General features: G+C 38.5%; 1 protein-coding gene and 1 pseudogene across 9 annotated transcripts in view; one reads left to right on the top strand and one right to left on the bottom strand.

Annotated features, from left to right (window-relative positions):
- Nucleotides 1–17,643: 17,643 nt before the first annotated feature.
- Nucleotides 17,644–21,120, bottom strand: part of CCDC15 (coiled-coil domain containing 15) — a 65,160-nt gene continuing 61,683 nt past the window's right edge. For 8 of the 9 annotated variants that reach the window (XM_025049149.1, XM_025049152.1, XM_025049151.1 and 5 more), the window contains 3 exons: nt 20,419–20,595; nt 19,701–19,885; nt 17,644–18,508 (listed from right to left, as the gene is read on the bottom strand). In XM_025049149.1, the coding sequence (XP_024904917.1) occupies nt 18,384–18,508; nt 19,701–19,885; nt 20,419–20,595 (487 nt within the window). In that variant the 3' untranslated portion in view covers nt 17,644–18,383. The remainder of the gene's footprint in view (nt 18,509–19,700; nt 19,886–20,418; nt 20,596–21,120) is intronic. The other variant, XM_025049150.1, reaches the window with a different exon arrangement.
- Nucleotides 20,103–20,221, top strand: LOC112482544 (annotated as a pseudogene).

A 21,120-nucleotide genomic window follows, 5' to 3' on the forward strand; every position in this document is an offset into this window, starting at 1 on the left:
TGTGGCAGTTGTTACTGGTGATGAGATAATGACAAGCTTTGAAAGTCAATGTTAAGGGATGGGAATCTTATCCTTTGGATGGTTGGGTGTTATGACAAAGAGGGTTGAGACGTGATCATATTTATGTTCTTAGAGGAGAAACGGTCTTTTAAAAAGCCCTTGGTCAGACTTCTGGTTCGGAACAAAGATGGAATAGACGTGCTTCTCTCTATTCTTCCTGCTAAGTACGGAAAACCTTGGGCATTATATGTGCAACAACATAAGGAAACTCTGAAAAAGTAGAGAAGAAGGTAAATTGGTGAGGAACCTCGAGCTCTGAGGAAAGACACAGCCGTGATTTGTCTGGGTGCTGGAGAAGCCAGCAATCCAGAAGAGCCAATGGCACAAACAAAAAGGAGAAAAGACAAAATTGCCAACAAAAGCTCGCCATATCTAGCTAAAGGAACAAGAAACACCACAGAAAACACTGCAGCGCCGCTCCACTGCTATCAGCAAAGGCAAAGTGGCTTCCATTTGTACCTGGCTGTGATGAGGTGTCCCTGAGCTCCACTGTCCGGGTGGTGTCAGAGAGCTCCAAGCAGGAAGCCAGGATGTTCACCACCTTCCAGTGGTTAATGAGCACCCCACCCCCATCACGTGTCAGTGGAGGTCGCATTGGGAGCAGTGAGGAGGCACCCTCCCTCTCCCATGCAGGGCTGGGACAGTAGAGGCACAGTAGGGAGTGAGAACACCCACTCTTCAAGCAGTAATGAGGTGCCCTTCCCCACGCTGCAGGGGGAGCAACCTAGGCCAAATAAGAAGCCTGGATTTTTACCGCGCACCTGGCAAAGAGGAGTAAAAACTTGATCCAAATGCATACTGTCACTTTCTTAAAAAACTAACCATATACTTTCCATACAACCCATTAGTTGCAGTCCTGGGCATTTATCCCTGATAAATGAAGACTTCTGTCCATACAAACCTGTACATAACGTCCTGTACATCCCATAACAGCAAAAAAACTGGAAACAACCAAAATGTTTCTCAATAGGAGGATAGTTAGACAAATTGTGGTACATTCATACCATTAAATACTGCTCAGTAATAAAAAGAAACAAACTATCGATACATACAACTTGGATGGATCTCAATGGCATTATGCTGACCAAAAGAAACCAATCTCAAAAGGCCGCACACTGTGATTCCATTTATATAACATTCTCGAAATGACATAATTATAGAGATGGAAAACAGATTAGTGGTGGCAGGGATTAATGATGGTGGTGGTGAAGGGGGGTGCAGCGTGGCTCTATAGTGGAACACCGGGGAGTTGTGGTGATGGATTTGTTTTGTGTCTCGATTGTGGGAGTGTTTATAGAATCAACACATGTGGGAAAATGTCACAAATAGAACTATACATACATATTGTACCAAGATCAACTTGGTACACAGGACATATCTGAACTCTTTTTTGCAACTTTCTGTAGATCTATAATTATTTTATTAAAAATCTGTATAGAGTAGGGGAAAAGCAGTCCTTTGTCAACTTTTAAGTTCCCTCTACTAGTTCTCGGTTTGCTAATTCTAGAAACTAGATGGCAGGATTTACCTTTTAAATATAAATCTTTGCTTTTGAGAACATGCAATGGGGTAGCATGGTCAACTGTCCATGTTGTCAAGTTAAGGTAGCTCACCCTCATCCATGCAGATGCAGGACTGCTCCCTAGATTCCAAGTCTTTCCAACCCTGCTCTTACTAACTCCTCTCTCTTCCCTACTGGATGGTTAGGAGATAATATTCCTCCCATTCTGCAGCAAGGAAATTCAGGCTCATGGAGGAGAACAGGCATGTATGAATCACAAAACGATGGTGGGAAGATGCGATACCAGCTCTCCTAAGGGCAATCAGATTTCTTCTCAGCACCAGGGACAACTGTGGAACTGCCTACCTGACTTACACTGCTGCTCTTTGTCTGTACTTGGGAATACATTTTTATTGTAACATTGTGAAGCAAGAGGAATGAAACAGGGAGAACAGGTTGGACAAATGAAAGTTGGAAATTGGTTTTAGAAATCAGAAGCAGGTGACTCTAAAAAACTATGATGCTTTTCATGGGCAGTGTGGAAGGTTTTAAAGGGAAGATTTTTAACAGCAGGTCTGAATAAATAAACCAGTGCCACACAGTAAAGACTGAACATATTCCTGCTACCCCTAGATGGCTATGGCAGCAAAAGCAGATTCGAGATCTGGAAAAACTCTCTTACCTCTCCTTTGGCCCAGCAACACCTTCACCCTAGAACTGCTCCCCAACACTCTTTAGTACTGGCCTCCGATCCCTGGCTCCTAGTATACTGTTGACATTCCTTGTAAAATACGTGAAGAATGGGCTACAAGATGCAGAAATCAAGTCTGAGATTCAAATGCCTGGGAGAAAGAGTCCTAATCCTAGACCTCCCTTCCGAGAAGCCCTTAACTCTCAGACCCAACTCTTCTCTGTACCATCTAAATGTTCACCTTATGCCAACGTGTGCTCTAGAAGTTTCTATTAGTAAATAGAAAGCACTGTTTCTAAACCTTTTTTCCCTTCCTACTAATGAAGAGAAGCTGTAGGGACAGGTTCTTCCCAATTTGTAATGACAAAGCTTCAGCCAGAGAGAGGGGGATATGCCCAGGCATTTCTAGAAAAAAATAAAAAATAAAAAATTCATCAGTTTCTTTCAAGTCCTTGTGTTGCCTTATCAAATCCTGCAAGGCTTATCAAGTCCTTGTCTATTTATTGCAATGAATGAGATTTAAGAAATACACACAAGCCTCAAAATTAAGAAACCCAATCGAGTTGAAAACAGATGAACTGTAAATGAATACACAGCCCAGTTAGTTAACCAGTATTTTAAAAGTCAGATCTGAGATTCCTCATGGAAACTTCCAGCAATGCAAACTTAAAAAGACCTCTATTGTAAATTAACACTCTTGCTGCACCTTTATAAATAATCAGATCCAATTTAATGAGACCAGCCTTAGTTTGTGATCAAGAATCATCTTTGAGACTTGAAAACCCATGTCTGAAAGAGTATTTGCACACCGATGTTCATAGCAGCGTTATTCACAGTTGCCAGGACATGGAAGCAACCGAAGTGTCCCACGATAGATGACTGGCTAAAGAAGCTGTGGTACATATATACAATGGAATATTACTCAGCCATAAGAAGAGACGAAATACTGCCACTTGTGACAACATGGATGAACCTCGAGATAATCATGCTAAGCGAAATAAGCCAGACAGAAAAAGTTGAAAATCACATGATTTCACTTACATGTGGGATATAAACCTAAAAGCAACAAAGCAACAGGACAAACAAACAGAGACTCACGGACATGGATTATAGACTAGTGGTTACCAGTGGGAAGAGGGGAGCAGGGACGGGGGAGTTAGACAGGGTAAAAGGGGTCAAATATGTGGTGACAGAAAGAAATCTAACTACAGGAGGTGAACACAGAGTGTAAATATATATATGCTATATATATGCCTTACTGTTAAAGTGTACAGCTGAAACTTATTGGATTTCATTACCCAATATCACCATAAAAAACAAATTTAAAAAATGAAAAAAAAAAAAAAAGAATCATCTTTGAGACTATGTTTGATCAAAACAAGGGAGGCTCCAGAAAACACTTCATGCTTCAGTGGAAAATTATGCATTGTCTACAGTAGGAGTCCCCAAACCCCGGGCTGTGGACCGGTACAGGTCCTGTTAGGAACTGGACCTGTTAGGAACCACACCACACAGCAGGAGGAGAGCAGCAGGTGGTGGAGCGAAGCTTCATCTGTATTTGCAGCCGCTCCCCAGCACCAGCATCACCGCCTCAGCTCCACCTCAGATCATCAGGCATTAGATTCTCACAGCAGCACCGGTCCCTGGTACCAAAAAGGTTGGGGACCGCTGGTCTAGAGGACTTCCTTCCAGGTTATCTGATTTTAGCCTATAGTTGATCTAATTTACAATTCTGCAAACTGTAAAGACTTATGGAAAAGATCAGTTTTGCCTCCTTTCGACATTCATTTATCCAGGAGTTTTTTTTTCTCTTTCTTTTTTTTTTTTTTTTTTTTAGAACCAGTTATATAACAGCTGCTGATTTCCCGCATAAGTTAAAGTCTTTAACACATGTTCATTTGATATCTGTATGAGTCATGATTTTACCTTTTTTTCAAAATTATCTTTTAACGTGTATAAAACAGTTACCATGGAAGGCAGGAAAAAAAATATGTGCTACATAAAGTTACAAGTAGTATACTATGGCTAGGCAGGAGGAGTGTTGCTTCTGGTTGGGAGAAATCAGGTAAGTTTTCATGGAGCAGGTAACTCTAAGTTATCACAGAGCAGTAGTAGTACTTTGCCTTAAGGGTGAGTAGAATTTTAAAACTCAGAATTGGAAGGACATTTCAGGCAAACAAAAGGCCTGCTAATCCTAAGGAACTTTTTTGACCCAAATGTTATTAGCCAGCACCCACGCCCAGTCCCAAGGGAAGACCAGACTCAATGTTATCGGATTCATATAGGAATACTGCCCAATTGGGGACCAATCCCAGTGAATCTCCCTATATATTATCCCGCCTGGCAAGGCTTACAGCCCCAGCTATTTAGCTGAGGAAGGGCTCCTGGCAGGCATAAGAACATGAGGCGAGATGGTAACTGGGATAACTGGCCCTTCAATTCAAAGCAGTATGTCTTGAGATGAGCATCACACCCTATTCCCTGACGGCAGAACTATATGACAGCCTACACAAATTCCCTACTCCTACCTGCCTCAGGAGGCCAGGTATATAGTTGTGTGGGTCTAATTGCATCTTACTTCTGGAGTCTAAGTTTCGTTAAGAGCTCTTAATCGATACATTTCCCTTTTGCCAATGGTCAAAAGGAAGAGATAGGTAAGAAGTTCAGAAAATGTAATAGATAGAAAAATACATCTTCAGTAGAGCATTAACTAGGTCTCTAGCTTTTGGTGTTTACCTGGATCAGATGACATTCCTTCATGACACTGTAGTGTAAATCACTAAATGTTAGCCTACTGGACTAACAACAAACAGGTCCAGTTTTCAGAAACCCATGTCTAGCTAAATTACTGATTCCCATTGTTTTGGTTCAAGCTCCAATCCTGCTATACTTCAAACTCTTTTCCCTTGATCTTCCCTTGTTAATCTCAGTCTCGGCTCTGGTCTGCAGCCTTTGTCTGTGTGGTCCTCACCCCCAGTAGCAGCTATTTCAGATCTTGCTTCATCAACTATCCCTGACCCAATTTACATGTAAGGAAAAGGAGTTACCTGATATGGAAAAGACTTCCTGACCTTGAACTCTAAAAGACAGAGCTGTACGACAATTAGGTTTTATGTGTAGGATATAAAGTCTTCATGAGTGACCCCCGCAAAAAAATTGCTAGTCAGTTCTATGGCAATTGCTTTGAACTCCTTAGATACAACAAAGTATCCACCTGGGAAAACAGGGTAAAGCATATCCCTCCTCTGGCTGAACCACAACTCAATCTTGACAATGTGATGAGGTGGGTGGATCGTGTTGGATGAAGGTACCTACAAGTTTTTAGCCAGGAAGGATTGAGATGTAGGCATCATGTCACCCTCTGGTTTAGCAATAAAAGGTGTGCTAATCTGCAATTTAAATAATACACCCATCCATTTGGCAACTAAGTGCTCTCTCCTTGATTCTCCGCCTTAAAAAAAAAAAAAAAAAGAACTGACTTTAGTGGTAAGAAGACTCAGTGTAGGATGGAACAATGAATAAAATCAAATAACCAAATACAAATCAAATGTAAATGCCATCATAACCTAAGGGACATAGAAACCTGTGTCCCTGTGTTTCTATGCCGACTTAGGTCACTCTCATCTGAAATATCTGAACCAAAGGAGGACTTGCTTCTTACTGTACTTCACATATGTCAGGCACTATGCTAACCATTGTATACGCACTATCTCACTCAATTCTCACAACAACTCTATGAAGTAAGTACAATTATTCCCATTTTGTAGATGATGAAACTGCACACAGAGTTTAAGTAACTTGCTTAAGGTCACATAGCTGAAGTGTGGTAGAACCAGGATTTAAACTGTGACTGTGATCTTAACCATTGCATAAACTATCCCATAGCAGTAGGGCCTTTGAAGACTGAGCAAGAAAGAGCTTTGACAACAAAGAGCAGTTTTTCAATTCCTAGAACTCTATTCAGAGGGAACATAGAAATATAAATGACTTTCCCATCCCTGAACTGAACCATGTATATATTTATTCTCTCTTACTCCTATCTCACCCTAAGATTTCGAAGCTTCTTTTACTGAATTACAATTTTGTTCTTTTTGTCATTTCTACCCTAATGTTCTCCATGGTCTTTCACCCCGATCATCTCATCTTTTATATGCCTGGGAATTCACCAGATTATAAAACCAGGTGACTGGCTGCCTGTATGATTATTCAGAGTGTCTGATTACTCAGGGCGTGAGCTATGTCAGTGAACTTCCATTCGGACCCGGCCTGCAGGAATGAACCTAATTTCTATTTAATCAGTCTTTCTTATAGAAAGGCCACAAAATGTTGCAGCTTCTAGGCTCTAATCACCACCTAGTAATAACTCCCATGTCAGAAGTCCCACAATTATTATTTTATTATTATTTTCCTACCTACACCTATAATTTGGAGGAGGGGAGGGAGTTATAAAGCTATCAAGGTTATTTCAGACCCAAAGTTTTTCAAAGTAAATTTCTTTTTAAATAATTCAAATATACACAAAAATAGAGTGAACAAAATAACAAAATCTTGACATACCAGTCACCTAGATTCACTATCATCAAAGTTTTGCTACACTTACTTTATCATTCTCTCGTCTCGTTTTGTTGAATTGTCCTAAAGTAAACCTCAAATATAGTTTTATTTCAACCCTATGTACATCGGTATCCATATCTGCATATTTTCTTATATACCTATAATGCCATCATCATATCTAACAAAATGAATAGTTTAGACTCTATTCAAATACCCCTATTGCTTCAAAGATATCTTTTTCAGACTGTTTTTCTCATCAGTATCTAAACAAGGTCCACACATTATATCTGGTGATTGTTATCTCTATGTCTGTCTGAATCTAGAGCCACCTCCCCATTTTTAAAATTCAAGCCATTAACTTGTTGAAGAAATTGGATCAGTTTCCTTATAAAATGACCCATCCTCTGGATATCTGTTTTCTCATGGTATAATTTGTTCCTGCTCTCTCCCTGCTTCCTATAAATGGAATCCTCATGGCTTTTCTCTTTACATATCTTTTTCTAAACCAGAAAACACAGAAAATTATTCGAGTGACAATGTTCTCAATTCTCCCAAGTATGGTGCATAACTAGTACTATTCTAAGTGACTAGAAGTTAATTTATTACATACAATGGATTGCTTAGGGCAAGAGGATTCCTTAGGGCAACGGAACTTAATATTGTCCCAGAACCAGATGAAAACGGCTTAAAAGTCTGATTATATTGAGTTTCAACTTTTTGGGGAGCAAAAATATTTCACAGAAGGCATTGTATGTTTCATACTGCATCACATCAGGAGGCACAATGTCTGCTTTTCTCACTTTTAGTAGTGTGAGGATGGATTAGTGGGGTCAGATGATGATAATGTCCAATAGTTTCTTACATTAATGATTGCTGTAGGTGTTTGGGGGTGGGAGGGCGGTGAGGAAGAAATCTAAGGCAGGAGTTGAGTGTTAACTTCTACCAAGGGTGATCTCATCTTGGAGGCCTGGGAGAAATGATGACTCATGTAGTACAATACTAAATTGTCTTAATCAAAAGGAATCCATTTGACTTCTTCTCCTTGGCATGCCCCTCTAATAGTGGTCGGTAATACTGAGAGCAAGACCAGAGATGGACCACACATTTCCACCTTCAGAGAGAGATCTAAAACTCTGCCAACATATTCAAAGTCTTTCACCCAGAAGCATGGGCCTAACATGCCAAGAGAACATTTATTTGCTTTTATCCTCCTTTATAATGTTTCCAATCTCTCCAATCTTTTTTTCTGAGAAGCATGAGAAAATGTCCAATATGGGACACAAAGGAATTATGATCACTATACTTAGAGGGAGACTAAAGGAAAGATTTTGCTTCCAAAAACAGAATCTAAATGAACACTAGAAGTAATAACTGCTACCTCCTTTATCACACCTTAAATTGTTAGCAGACATGAAAGCAGCAGTTTCTAACCTCTTCGCCCAGTAGGGAGCCAATAAAATTTTTAGTAATCTTATTCCTGCCCATCATAAAGTTAAGGGTGAGGCCTGGACAATTAAGTAATATACTAGAACAATGCAAGGGAGAGGACACAGAGGTGACTAAATCAAAGCAATTGGAGCAAGCTACTTTAGGCTGGACTGCCCAGGAAAAAAATGTCACGCACTAGCTTTCTGACTGTTGTTGTTGCAGGAAAACTGGGACATGAGTATCCTCTGCTGCCGCACAGCCTGGCATTGCTTCTATCACATACATGTTCCATCTCCTGGCCTGGATTCTGGCCAGTTGAGAAAGTTCCCTCTGCGGTACAGCACAGCTGAGCTTTCCTGGGGTTGTGCCCCTCTTGCTGGACGTGTGCCCATACTTTCCTACATCCTCCTGTTCTGCCCTCTTAGTCCACTGTGACCTACTGAACTTGCATCTACTCTGAGAACAAGATCAGTGCTGGAGTCAGCACAGAGGGGAATGAACTTGCCCCACCCCTATCTCACTGTTCACAATAACACCTACCACCAGTCCACAATGCGGCATGAAGAGCGATGATATGGAAAATTTGACGTAAGGTCAAATTTATACGTAAGGTCAAACGTATAAGACGAAATTAATAAATTCAGCAGCATGAAGAGTGATGATATGGAAAATTTGACTGTAAGGTCAAACGTATAAGACGAAATTAATAAATTCATAACATGTTAAAGCTACAGGAGACTGAAGGTCTCTTAGTATAACTCTTTTATTTTACAGAAAACTGTATCCCAGAGAAATTATTCGTCCCAGATCACAGTCACAATGAGAGAATGGAAAACAAAGTAAAATGATGTCTAACGATCTTTTGAGTAAACATCAAAAAACTTTAGATAAAGCTACTAATCATGTAGAAATATTTGGAATTTTTAAAAGACTAATCTTTTCATCTAACAAACATATACTGAGAACCTATTATGTGCCAGGCATGGTCTTAAGAACCGAAGACAGAGCATTGAATAAAAAACAGACAAAAACCTCTGTCCTCATGGAGTGTACAACCTAGTGGGGAGAGAAAATAAATATTAAGTAAAACATATAGCTATTTATTGTCATACAGCTCTAAGTATCATGCAGAAAGTAAAACAAAAAGGAGATAGAATATTTGAGTGTGGGGGTGGGGAGGAGGTTGCATTTTGCCATAAGATGGTCAGGGAAGGCCCTCCAATAAAATACATCTGAATAAAGACTTGAAAGTGGTAAGAAAGTGAGCCTAACATTATCTGAGGAAGAAGTGTCCCCAGGCTGAGCCAACAGCAAATGAAAAATCCCCGAAGTGAGTGTCTCCGGAATGTCCAGGGAAGCACAAGTTCAATGAGCCTAAGCAGAATGAGCAAAGAGGAGGTAAGGTCTCAGAAGTAATTGGGACCAGATTTTACAGGGTCTTGTATGATATTATAAAGACTCTGGCTTTTCTTGAGTAAAACAAATAAATCGCCAAAGGAGACTTTGAGCCAAGGAGTAATAAGATCTTACTTTTTCTTGAAAGGACTGCTCTCGTTGTGGTGCTAACAACAGTTTTTAGGCGGCAAATATAGGACCAAGAAATCCAACTAGAAGGCTATTGCAATAACATAGGTGAGACAGGATGGTGACTATGATCAGGGTTGTAGTGGGGCAGATACTGAAAAATAGTTGTATTTTGAATATATTTTCAAGGTAGAGCCAACAAGGATTAGATATAGGTTTTATAAAAAAAGACAAGAGTGAAGGTCAACTCCACACTTATTTGGCAGAGCAACCAGGATGGAGTTGTCATCTGCTGAGATGGAGAAGCCTGCAGGAGGAACAGATGTTATTGTTTGGTTTGTGGTCTCTCTCTCTCTCTCTCTCTCTGTCTCTGTGTGTGTGTGTGTGTGTGTGTGCGCGCGCGCGTGTGTGTGTGTGTGTCTGTGTAGAAGGTAGAGATTAGTTTTAAATGTGTTAAATTTGGCTGCTGTATTGAAAAGAGTTCAAGGTAGAGATTAGTTTTAGATGTGTTAAATTTGGCTGCTGTATTGAAAAGAGTTCACAAGGTGCAAGCGAAGAGATTACTTAGAAAACTCTTAAGATAATCCAGGAGAGATATGGTGGTTTAAACCAGGTGTCTGGCAGAAGTAATGTGAATGGAGATATATTTTGAAGGTAGAGCTGACACGATTTGTTGTTAAAGTAATGAAAGATGAAAGAAAAATAAAGAAGGAGGTCAGTGATTTCTTCAAGATTCTTGGCCTCAATAACTAGACAGAACTGGTATCAACTGATATGAGGAAGACAGGGAAGAACAGATTTGAGGAAAACCAATGATGTGCACACATCATGTAGGCAGTCAGAGTCATAACAGTTTGCAGTTTCAGGAAGATATAAATTTTGGAGTTATCAGTATCTAGATAGTATCTAAAGCCATGAGACTAAAAGAGATCACCAACAGAGCAAGTGTAGCTAGAAGCCCAGGACTGAGCTCTGGGACACTCTAATATTAAAATATTGGAGATGAGAAAAATACGGCAAAGGAAACTAAGAAGCAATGACCAATTGACGTTGGAAGAAAAATCTAAAGCTTTGGTGTTGTGGAAGCCAGGTTATAAGGTACTTTAAAAAACAGAGTGATAAAAAGAACGGAGTAATCAACTGTGATTAATTCTGTTGATAGGTCAAGAGGAAATTTGAGAATGACTGTGGGATCTGGCCATGTGGAAGTAATTGGTAACTTTGAAAAGATCACTTTCGCTGGGGAGGTAAAGCAAACAGTCTTACTAGAATGCATTCAAGAGAGAACGTGAGGGCAGAACAGGAGCAAGAAGTACAGACAACTCAAGTTTTGATATAAAGGGAAGCAGAGAAGGTTGCTGGTGGCTGAAAGAGAATTAATTCAGGGTAGAGAGGCAGCTTTCTTTTCCTCTCTCTTTTTTTTTAAGTTGGTTGGTTTTTTAGACAGGAGAAAAGACAGCATGTTTATATACTGATAGGAATACTCAGATAGTCAGGGTAAAATTATGATGCATAAGGGAAGGGGAAGAAATAATGAGGCGATGTCCTTTTAAAATTTTTATTTATTTATTAACATTTTATTTTTTAATTTTTTACCCCTCCCCCCCTCCGCCCCTGGTAACCACTAGTCCATTGTCCATGTCCATGAGTCTTTTTTTGTTTGTCCTGTTCATTTGTTGCTTTTAGGTTTATATCCCACATACAAGTGATATCGTGATTTTCAACCTTTTGTTTGGCTTATTTCGCTTACTATGATTATCTCAAGGTCCATCCATGTCGTCACAAATGGCAGTATTTCATCTCTTCTTATGGCCGAGTAATATTCCATTGTGTATATGTATAACAGCTTCTTTAACCAATTATCTATTGTAAGACATTTTGGTTGCTTCCTTGTCCTGGCCACTGTGAATAATGCTGCTATGAACATCGGTGTGCAAATATCTTTTCGGATGTGAGTTTTCAAGTCTTTGGGGTAAATACCCAGTAGAGGGATTGCTGGATCATATGGTAGATCAATTCTTAATTTTTTGAGGAACCTCCATACTGTTTTCCATAGTGGCTGTACCACAGTCCTACCAGCAGTGTACGAGGGTTCTTTTTCTCTGCACCCTCTCCAACACTTGTTATTACTTGTCCTGTTGATAACAGCCATTCTAACAGGTATGAGATGGTATCTCATTGTGGTTTTGATTTGCATTTCCCTAGCAATGCTGAGCAGCTTTACATGTTTGTTGGCCATTTGTATGTACTCTAGGGAGAAGTGTCTGTTCAGGTCCTCTGTCCTATTTTTGACTGGATCATTTGATTTTTTGTTGTTATTGAGTCATATGAGTTCTTTGTATATTTTGGATATTAGGCCCTTATCGGAGGCGAAACTGTCAACAACTCAAAGAGACAACCATCTGAATGGGAAAATATATTTGCAAGGCGATGTCCTTGAGTAGGTGGATGGGAACTGGATTGAGTCACAAGTCAGAGTAGGTCTAAGACAGGAGGACAAACAGTTCACCCATTTAACAAGAATTAATATATACAGGTAGGTAGACACAATGGTAGGAGCTCAGGGAAGTTCCCTTTTAATTGCTTGTTTGTTTAGTGATATAGGAAGCACTGTCATCAACTTGGAGTATGAAGAAAATCCTATAGGAAGTTTGAGAAGAGTAAAGAAATGAAACAGTTGTCCAAGAAAGTGTTATTGTGCCATTTTACACTTGAAATGTCTACCAGCCACCCTATTTGAAATAGTGGACCCAAATTTATTTTTTCTACCCCCAGATATCAAAAGCAATCTCACTTAGGCTCAGTTCTTATCTTCAGACCTCTTCTTCCTTATAGGTCCCTGCTAATTTAGAAAACGTACAGAATTTGTCAACCCAACTGTGATTTCATAAAGCGATAAATGTAAACTCTTAGATTCCAGGTTCTTTTCCAAACCACATTCATCCAACTCAAACAGGATTCACCACACGACCATCACTAAGGATAAGACAGGCTTCCTCCTTGATAGCTGCTGGCTATCCCAGCATTCTCTAACTTCACGCAAATCATCAGACACAGTCTACACATTACCGAGTTACAATGCAAAAACAGTCAGTCTCAGGTGAACCTAGAGGAAGATTTGAAAGTTCCCTAATCTTATGCACGATCAAATCCCACCATCATTCTACTATTAACTTGATATTAGATAAGTCAATTCGCCTATTTCAGATAACCAAACTTAAAAAAAAAAGCAAAAAACTTGTTGTATAAGACCAAAAATAAATAAATAAACAAATAAAAACCAATACAACCTATCCTAGGAATGAAAGGTTGGCTTAACATCTGAAAATCAATTCATGTAATATATCTTATTAATAAAAAAAAATGGACAAAGGAACACTATAATCTTCATAAATGCAGAAGAGGCATTGGACAAAATCCTCCGCTTTTTCTTTATAAAAACACTCAGCAAACTACTGATAGAAGGGAACTTCCTCAAACTAGAATCCAGAAACGGAATCCAGGAAAAACCCACAGTTAACATCACACCTAATGGTGAAAGACTAAATGCTTTCCACCTAAGAACAGGAACAAGACAAGGGTGCCCACTTCATCACTCCCATTCAGCCTTGTACTGGATATTTTAGCCTGGGCAACTAGTCAAGGAAAAGAAATAAAAGGCATCCAGATTAGAAAGGTAGAAGTAAAACTATCTCTATTTGCAAATGAGAAGATTTTACATAGGAAAAATCCTAAAGAACCCCCTAAAAACTATTAGAAGTAAAAAGTGAGTTCAGGAGGGTGAAAGATACAAAATTGATATACAGAAACCAACTGTATTTTATACATTTGTAATAAACAACCTGAAAATGAAATCTAGGGAACAATTCCATTTCAAATAGCATCAAAAGGAATAAAATACTTCGAAATAAACTTAACAAAGGAAGTGCAAATTTTATGCTCTGAAAACTACAAAATATTGTTGAAAGAAATTAAAGAAGACTTGAAGGAATGGAAAGACATCCATGTTCGTGGATCATATGGCAATAGCTCCCAAGTTATCTTTAGATTCAATGCAATCCTTGTCATAATCTCAATTGACTTTTTGCAGGAAGGTGATATTAAAATTCATATGAAAAATGCAAGGGACTCAGAAGAGCAAAACAATTTTGACAAAGAACGAAGTTAGAGGACTCATACTTCCCAACTCTGTAACTTACTACAAAGTAGTATTCAAGACAGATTTTACTGGAATAGGATAAACATAAAGATTAGTGGAGTGGAAAAGAATTAAAAAGTAAATCCCTACATTAATGATCCATTGATTTTCAATAAGAGTGTGACATCAATTCAGTGGGGCAAATAATAGCCTTTTGAATAAATGGCACTGGAACAATTGAATATCCTCATGCGAAAGAATGAAGTTGAATCCCTAACACCATACACAAATATAGATCATAGACCTAAATGTAAACACTAAACTGTTACTGAACTCAGGTTCAGCTGCTTGTGGCTCTTAAGCCAATAATCGAGAAAGGGTTTGATGGAAGGAACAGGTTTATTCAAGAGTTGGCACCCTGAGAAGACGGTGGGCTGCTGTCACAAAGGCAATCTTGCTGCTTTGGTGCAAGCAGGGGTGATTATAGGGAGAGGGCTGAGTAAGGAACAAGGGAGAAATTCCAAAGCCCAGGCAGAGGGCTGCATCCGGGAGGGGAGAAGGCGGCCAAGGCCATCTATTATGTCTTCTTGGCCTTGGCTAGTTTCTCAGGCAACCTGGAAGGGAGGCAGGAGGAACAAAAGGATTAACAAGGAGGTGGTGAGGCGCTCCTCTTTTCCTTGCAAGTCATCCTGCTCTGATAAACAACCTGGAGCTGGTCAAGCGGAAGTATGGGGAGGATTTGTTCAATGTCAGCCCATCTTTTGACACCAAACAGTCTGGGAACCAAGCCAGCTTTCTTTGAAGTCTGTTTCCAGAGTTCTCAATCAAGTGAACTGTTCATCTACAAGGTACACATTAGTTACGAGGCATTTCTATGTACATAAAAAAAGAGACAGATTTTAAGGACAAAAAAAAGGAAAAAAATTTATTGCAATCATAAGACTACAACAAAATAACAACAATCACAGTTACAACCTCCACTGTCATTGCCTCATTTCCATTTCTATGATCTACCTGTAATGGACTCGTGGGACAATAATTTATAACTTGCAATAAGATATGGTGTTTAGTTCCTCTAGGTGGAGGAAGAATTCTAAGAAGTGTTAGCTTTCTAGCTGTCAAGGCCTGTCTATATAATTTAGTTATACTTACAATTATTTTGAACATTCCATAAGAGACTAATACTAACACGAATACAGTTAAGCTTAACTTTACAATTCCTCCTAGGACAGGTTTTATTCTCCATGGTATCCAAGAAAATAAACCAGAAAACTAATCTCCCATATCTTGGAATGAGGGAATAGGTATACAAGGTGGAAGGGTAAGGGCAGAAAAAGCAAGTGAGTCACAATGCTACTATATTAGTCAAAGCCTGTTTGAATCAGAGGAAAGAAGTCATATTAAAGAAATGAAGTTTGTGTGCAGTTAGTGTGAGGTTACAAAACTATAAAACTCTTAGACGAACACATAGGAGTAAATTTTTGTGGCCTTGGTTTAGGTAATAGTTAAAGCGACAAAAGAAAAAGCAGATTAATTACACTTCATCAAAATTAAAAAGTTTTGAACTGCAAAGAAAACCATCAAGAAAATGAAAAGATAATCCCTAGGAGAAAATATTTGCAAATCATATGTTGAAAAGGGACCTGAATGTAGATTAGACTATATTAACAACTCTAGCAACTCGATAATCATAAGATAACCCAGTTACAAAATGGGCAAAGGATCTGAAGAGAGTTTTCCAAAGAAGATATACAAATGGCTAATAAACACATGAAATGATACTCAACATCATTAGCCATCAGGAAATTGCACATTAAAACCATAATGATACCACTACTTCACACACAGTAGGATGGCTATAAACAAAGAGACGGATAATGACAAGTGTTGGCGGATGTGAAGAAATCTGAACTCTTATACACCTTTAGAGGCAATGTGAAATGGTGCAGTCACTTTGGAAAAGTTTTCAGTTCCTCAAAACAGAGCTACCATATTAACCCAGCAAATCCATTCCTAGGTATAAACCCAAGAGAAATGAAAACATATGCCCACAGGAAAACTTGTAAATAAATGTTCATGGCAGCATTATTCACAATAGCCAAGAAGAAATAGCCCAAATGTTCATCAATGGATGAATGGGTAAATAAAATGTGGTAATACCCATAGAATGAAATATTACTTGGCAATAAAAAGCAATGAAGCACTGAGACATGCTACAACATGAATAAATCTTTAAAACATCATACTAAATGAAAGAGTCCAGTCACTAAAGACTACATATTGTGTAAAAAATAATATAAACGGTGCTACTTTAAATGGAGTCAGAGCTGCCAATTTTACTGAACTGAAAATTAAAAGCATTCTTTAGAATCATCATCATTAGCTTACCCGGCAACCTAGAGAAATTCCTTCCCTAGCTTACTAACAACCATAGAAATTCCTTCCTTCTATAAACGTAATTATTCCCCTTCCCTTTCTCATAAATGCCCCTTGCCTTCACCTCCTAATCAAAATTTATCTAGGTTTATGCCTGAATCAGTGCTTCCAGAACAGCTATTCTTTGGATCTCAAATAAATGCTTATTGCCTGTCACAGTGGCCTTTTATTTTTAGGTTAACACTTGTACGATTCCATTTAAATAAAAAGCCCAGAACAGGCAAATCTATAGAGACAGAAAGTTGGTTGGTGATTGCCTAGGGCTGAGGCAGGAAGGAATGAGAAGTGACTGCTGATGGTATTTTTTTTTTTAATTTCTAAATTTTCAATTGTGGTAATAAAAAAAAAAAATCACATAATCTAAAATTTATCACTGTAACCATTTTAAATGCACAGTTTAGTAATGTTAAGTATATTTACACTGTTATGAAATTGATCTCCAGAACTTTTTCATCTGGCAAAACTGAAACACTACCCGTTAAACAACTTCCCATTTCCTCCCATCCCTCCAGCCCCTGCTATTCTACTTTCTGTCTCTATGAACTGTAGTACTCTAGGTCCCTTATATAAACATAATCATACAGTATTTGTCTTTTTGTGTCTGGTTTACTTCACTTAGTAGAACATCCATATTACATCATGTGACAGGATTTCTTGCCTTCTTACGGCTGAATAATATTAATATTCCATTGTATGTATATAGCCCACATTCTGTTTATCCATTCATCTGCGGATGGACATTTGAGTCGTTTCTGCCTCTTGGCCATTGTGAATTAGTGCTGCTATGAACATGGGTGTGCAAATACCTCTTCAAGACCCTGCTTTCAGTTCTTTTGGACACAGACCCACAGTGGGATTGCTGGATCATGGGGCATCGCTTTAGGGTGACAAAATTTTTCTAAAATTTGATAGTGGTGATAGATATATAACCCTGTAATATATCAAAACTCACTGAATTGTACATTTCAAAAGGAGGCATTTTATGATATATGAATTATATCTCTATAAACTTGTTAAAAAATACAACTCTTAAAGGCTGAATTAAGGATGTAGTTACTTAAGGATTTTGATTGAACTGGATAATTAATCCAGTTAAATAACCTGTCAATCTTGTCATACAAGTAATTCTGACTCTTATTTTCAATGACCTGGCTAAATGTTTAGATGTTTTTAAGATACAACCAAGTGCTTCTTCACCAATGATCAGTAGAGAAAGTTGAAAAAAAAAAACTGTCAGTATATCTTTAATTCACAATATTAAACCTTTTCATATTTTGTGCCAGAAAATACTGTGAAGAAATAACAAATTCATACTAACTATTGCAATTTTTATTTCATCTGCTCTGTATACATGCCATTCACCAAATTTTTTAAAGATAGGGAAAAAAGGGAGGACTTTACTCACTTTGACTTCAGATTCAGTTTTTGAAAATGACAGAGGGCTTATTTGCCTTTTTTGTCAATGAAAATGATAAAGAGTCTTACGTCCAATGTCACTGAATGGGGGGAAGAGGTAATAAGTTATAAAAAAAAAAAAGAGAGAGAGAAAGATTTTGAGAAAAGAAAATGTGAATCAAATTCAGATTCTTCTCATCTTTAATTGTCATATACAACTAGAAAAGCTAACGGCAATCCAGATGGCCACTGATAGAAATTTATTTAATCATCATCTTTTCTGCTTCATCTAGAAATTTTCAATTGTCAAGACTCAAAGATACAGTTTTAGAAAGATGATAAGTGAGATAATCTCAAAGATTTCTCATGATCTCTTCTGATCAGAGCAGAGCAAAGTAAGAGAAACCTTATTGGTCTGAGTGATCATTTTTAAAATAATAGACTCCATTATGGTTCACAGCAAAAAGACAAGTTTAGAAGTCAATTTTCCATTTTGGTCCCAAGGTGGAGACTGAAACGATGGTCCCCATTTAATTACAGAAAAAGGTGTTATGTGGGGCAGTCTTTCTTTCACGATTATGCATCTTAAACACTTTGACGGCTTTTCCTATATAATCTCTCAGGGCTCATTTTAAGTGAAGGCTGATTTTAGATTCTTAACGCGCATTTTTCAAAGTCCGTCTGTGCGCAGAAGCAAAATTATGAATGGCGGCTCGAAGAGTTGAGTTCCCCTCAGGGATATCACAGGAACTGATGACTGAATGCAGTGCCCGGGTATATGCTGCAAAGGAAGGTTTGCACAGTGATGAAGTCAGATTCTAAACAACTGTCCCGATCCCTTTCCCATTAGCAGTGCTTCTCCACCCAGTCTCATAGGTATTAACTTTAACTACTTATTGAATAAACATTTACTGGGTACTTACTACATGCCAAGCACTCTGTGAAGACAGAAAAGATAATGGAGAGGATGGACACAAAATAATTAAATTGCAGTCTAATACTTCCAAACCAGAGATATATATATAAAATGTTGTCACAGAATAAAGTTCGGAATGAACAAAAAATGAAGAGAGGGTGAAAAAGCTGTCCAGAAGTGGTAACATATAAGATGGTCTTGAAGGTTTATAACAGAGAAGGAAAGAAGGCATTCTACACAAACAAATGAGTGTGTGAGGTACAAACGGTACCTCACAAAAAAATGTGACACATACTGGTGTATGACAATAGCAAGTTTAATAAAACTGGAGTTTTGCCTGGAGCAAGAAAGAAATTATGCCAAATATGGCATACATTTCATATGGTAAAAACCTAGAGGTTTTTAGAATAGGGGAATGGCGTCATATTTTGAAAATATAACTCACAGGATTGATAAGAAACTCCTATCACACAGATGGGGACTAGGAATACAAATATGTGCAGTATTTCCAGTGTGTGCATGAAGCTTACACGATCTCTACACTATGTAAACCAATACATTCCAGGACGGACAGGAAACAGAAACATTAGGAAGGACCCCATTTTCCTCAGCTGGGATTCCTGATAAAGGCAGAGTTCATACTGGTCCTCACTTTTCTCAGCGTCCCCTGGCAAAACTGGCAGTCTAATGTGGGCATATATGGTAAAAAGCCTGTGTTAGCTAACATTAAAGTATTTGTATAACAGGGAATTCGACTGGACAGAGGCCTAACTTAACGGTCATAAAAGGCAAGCTCTGATGGTCTTCATTTACAGGAGAATCTGGAACCCAAGTCTTCTAACAGTGAGTGAGCTGGAAATATTCCCCTAGCATAATGAAGACAAGATGATAGTATCTCAAAGACAAATATAACTCGCTATAACTATTTCTATTGCCTCAGGGTTGTTTTGTAAAGTCTCTGATATATAGTAAGCACTCAATAAATGCTAAATTTCTATAGTCACTACTTTTTTCTTTAATTGCCACCAGGCCCCAGCCATTCCTTTAACAAACTTACCTTTGTGGTTTTTATAGAAAATACAGTTGTTGGCACAAGTAGCAGGATTAGCATCCCAAAAGTCAGGACCACAGCAGCATAGTGGAGGTAAAGTAATATTGTAGAGCTTCATTTTCTCTTGGATTTGGGCTCTTAAAGCATCTACATATCTATAAAAATTCAGTATGATCAGGCAAAGTGAACCGCTAAAAAGAGAATGAGCATGAGTCTTTATTTTACTATTAGCTTTAACCGTTAACGCTATTCCACACCTCTGTGCCTACTCTTCCTCTTTGTACTGGGAAATAGCACTGGGAAAAAGCAGTGCTAATTTCAAGAGGTATCAAGCAATCGAGAAATTTGGTGAAGTTCTATACTCCCAAAAGGATGAGCAGACACAGTCAACTCTTATAAAGAAAATGAGTCTACGGCCATGCCACCCTGAACAAGCTCGATCCCATCTGATCTCGGAAGCTAAGCAGGGTCGGGCCTGGTTAGTACTTGGAGGGGAGACCACCTAGGAAGATCAGGTGCTATAGGCGTAAAAAATAAAAAATAAGGGATTGTAAACTGACAAGATCCTTGCAATCTGTAAGGTCAACCAAGGGTTGCCTCGCCTAAAAAAAAGAAAGGAAGGAAGGGAGGAAGGGAGGGAGGGAGGGAGAGAGAACAATGACTTCCTAATAAGTCTCTTCTAGAGCCAGGATATCATGCGAAACTTTTCAAAGTACCAAAGTACCTTTGGTATTCCTTTTCTCTCTGTTGCTGTTTTTCTCTGGCTCCTTTTATTTCCTCAAGGTGTAGCTGGGCTAATATCTCACTCATCTTCTCCCCTGAAGATGGCTCTTCAGAAAAGTTCTTTCTTAACAGCTTCTGCTCTTCAGCATAACGTTGCTGCTCTTTCTTTTTCTTAATTCTGAGAATAAAATCATAACATGGTGAGGAATTTCATAAAATCATTATTCTGAATTATCTTCTAGGTCCAAATAACTCAAGAAATTCCCAGAAAAAGGGAGTCACGAAATCAGTTTAACACCCCTAGAATAGCTTCAAAAACTCCTGCCAACTGATTTGAGTTTATCCTATAGCTTATATGGCCAATGATTACTAACAAGAGTTTTTCTGTAAGAATCCAAGTATAAGAGCTTCCTTGGGTTAAAACTACAAGTAGAAAGAACTCCTGCTTTTGGCTAAAATCAGCCAACCAATCAACCAACCAACCAGACAAAATACAAAAAAAATAAAAAAAAAATAAAAAAATGGTTTTCAAGATTATGGACATCGGGCAATAAAAGACAATGATCCTTGACAGGTAGAAAATAAACGAAGTGAGCCCTATAACTGTCAAGCTCACTGCCTTGAAAATTTCCAAGCCGTGGTACAAGGCAGAGCACTTGAGGTGCAGCCTAGTGGACTCCCTGAGTCGAGGAGATGGAGCTAA

The sequence above is a fragment of the Pteropus alecto genome, unplaced genomic scaffold, assembly GCF_000325575.1.
Source record: "Pteropus alecto unplaced genomic scaffold, ASM32557v1 scaffold135, whole genome shotgun sequence".
NCBI lineage: Eukaryota > Metazoa > Chordata > Mammalia > Chiroptera > Pteropodidae > Pteropus > Pteropus alecto.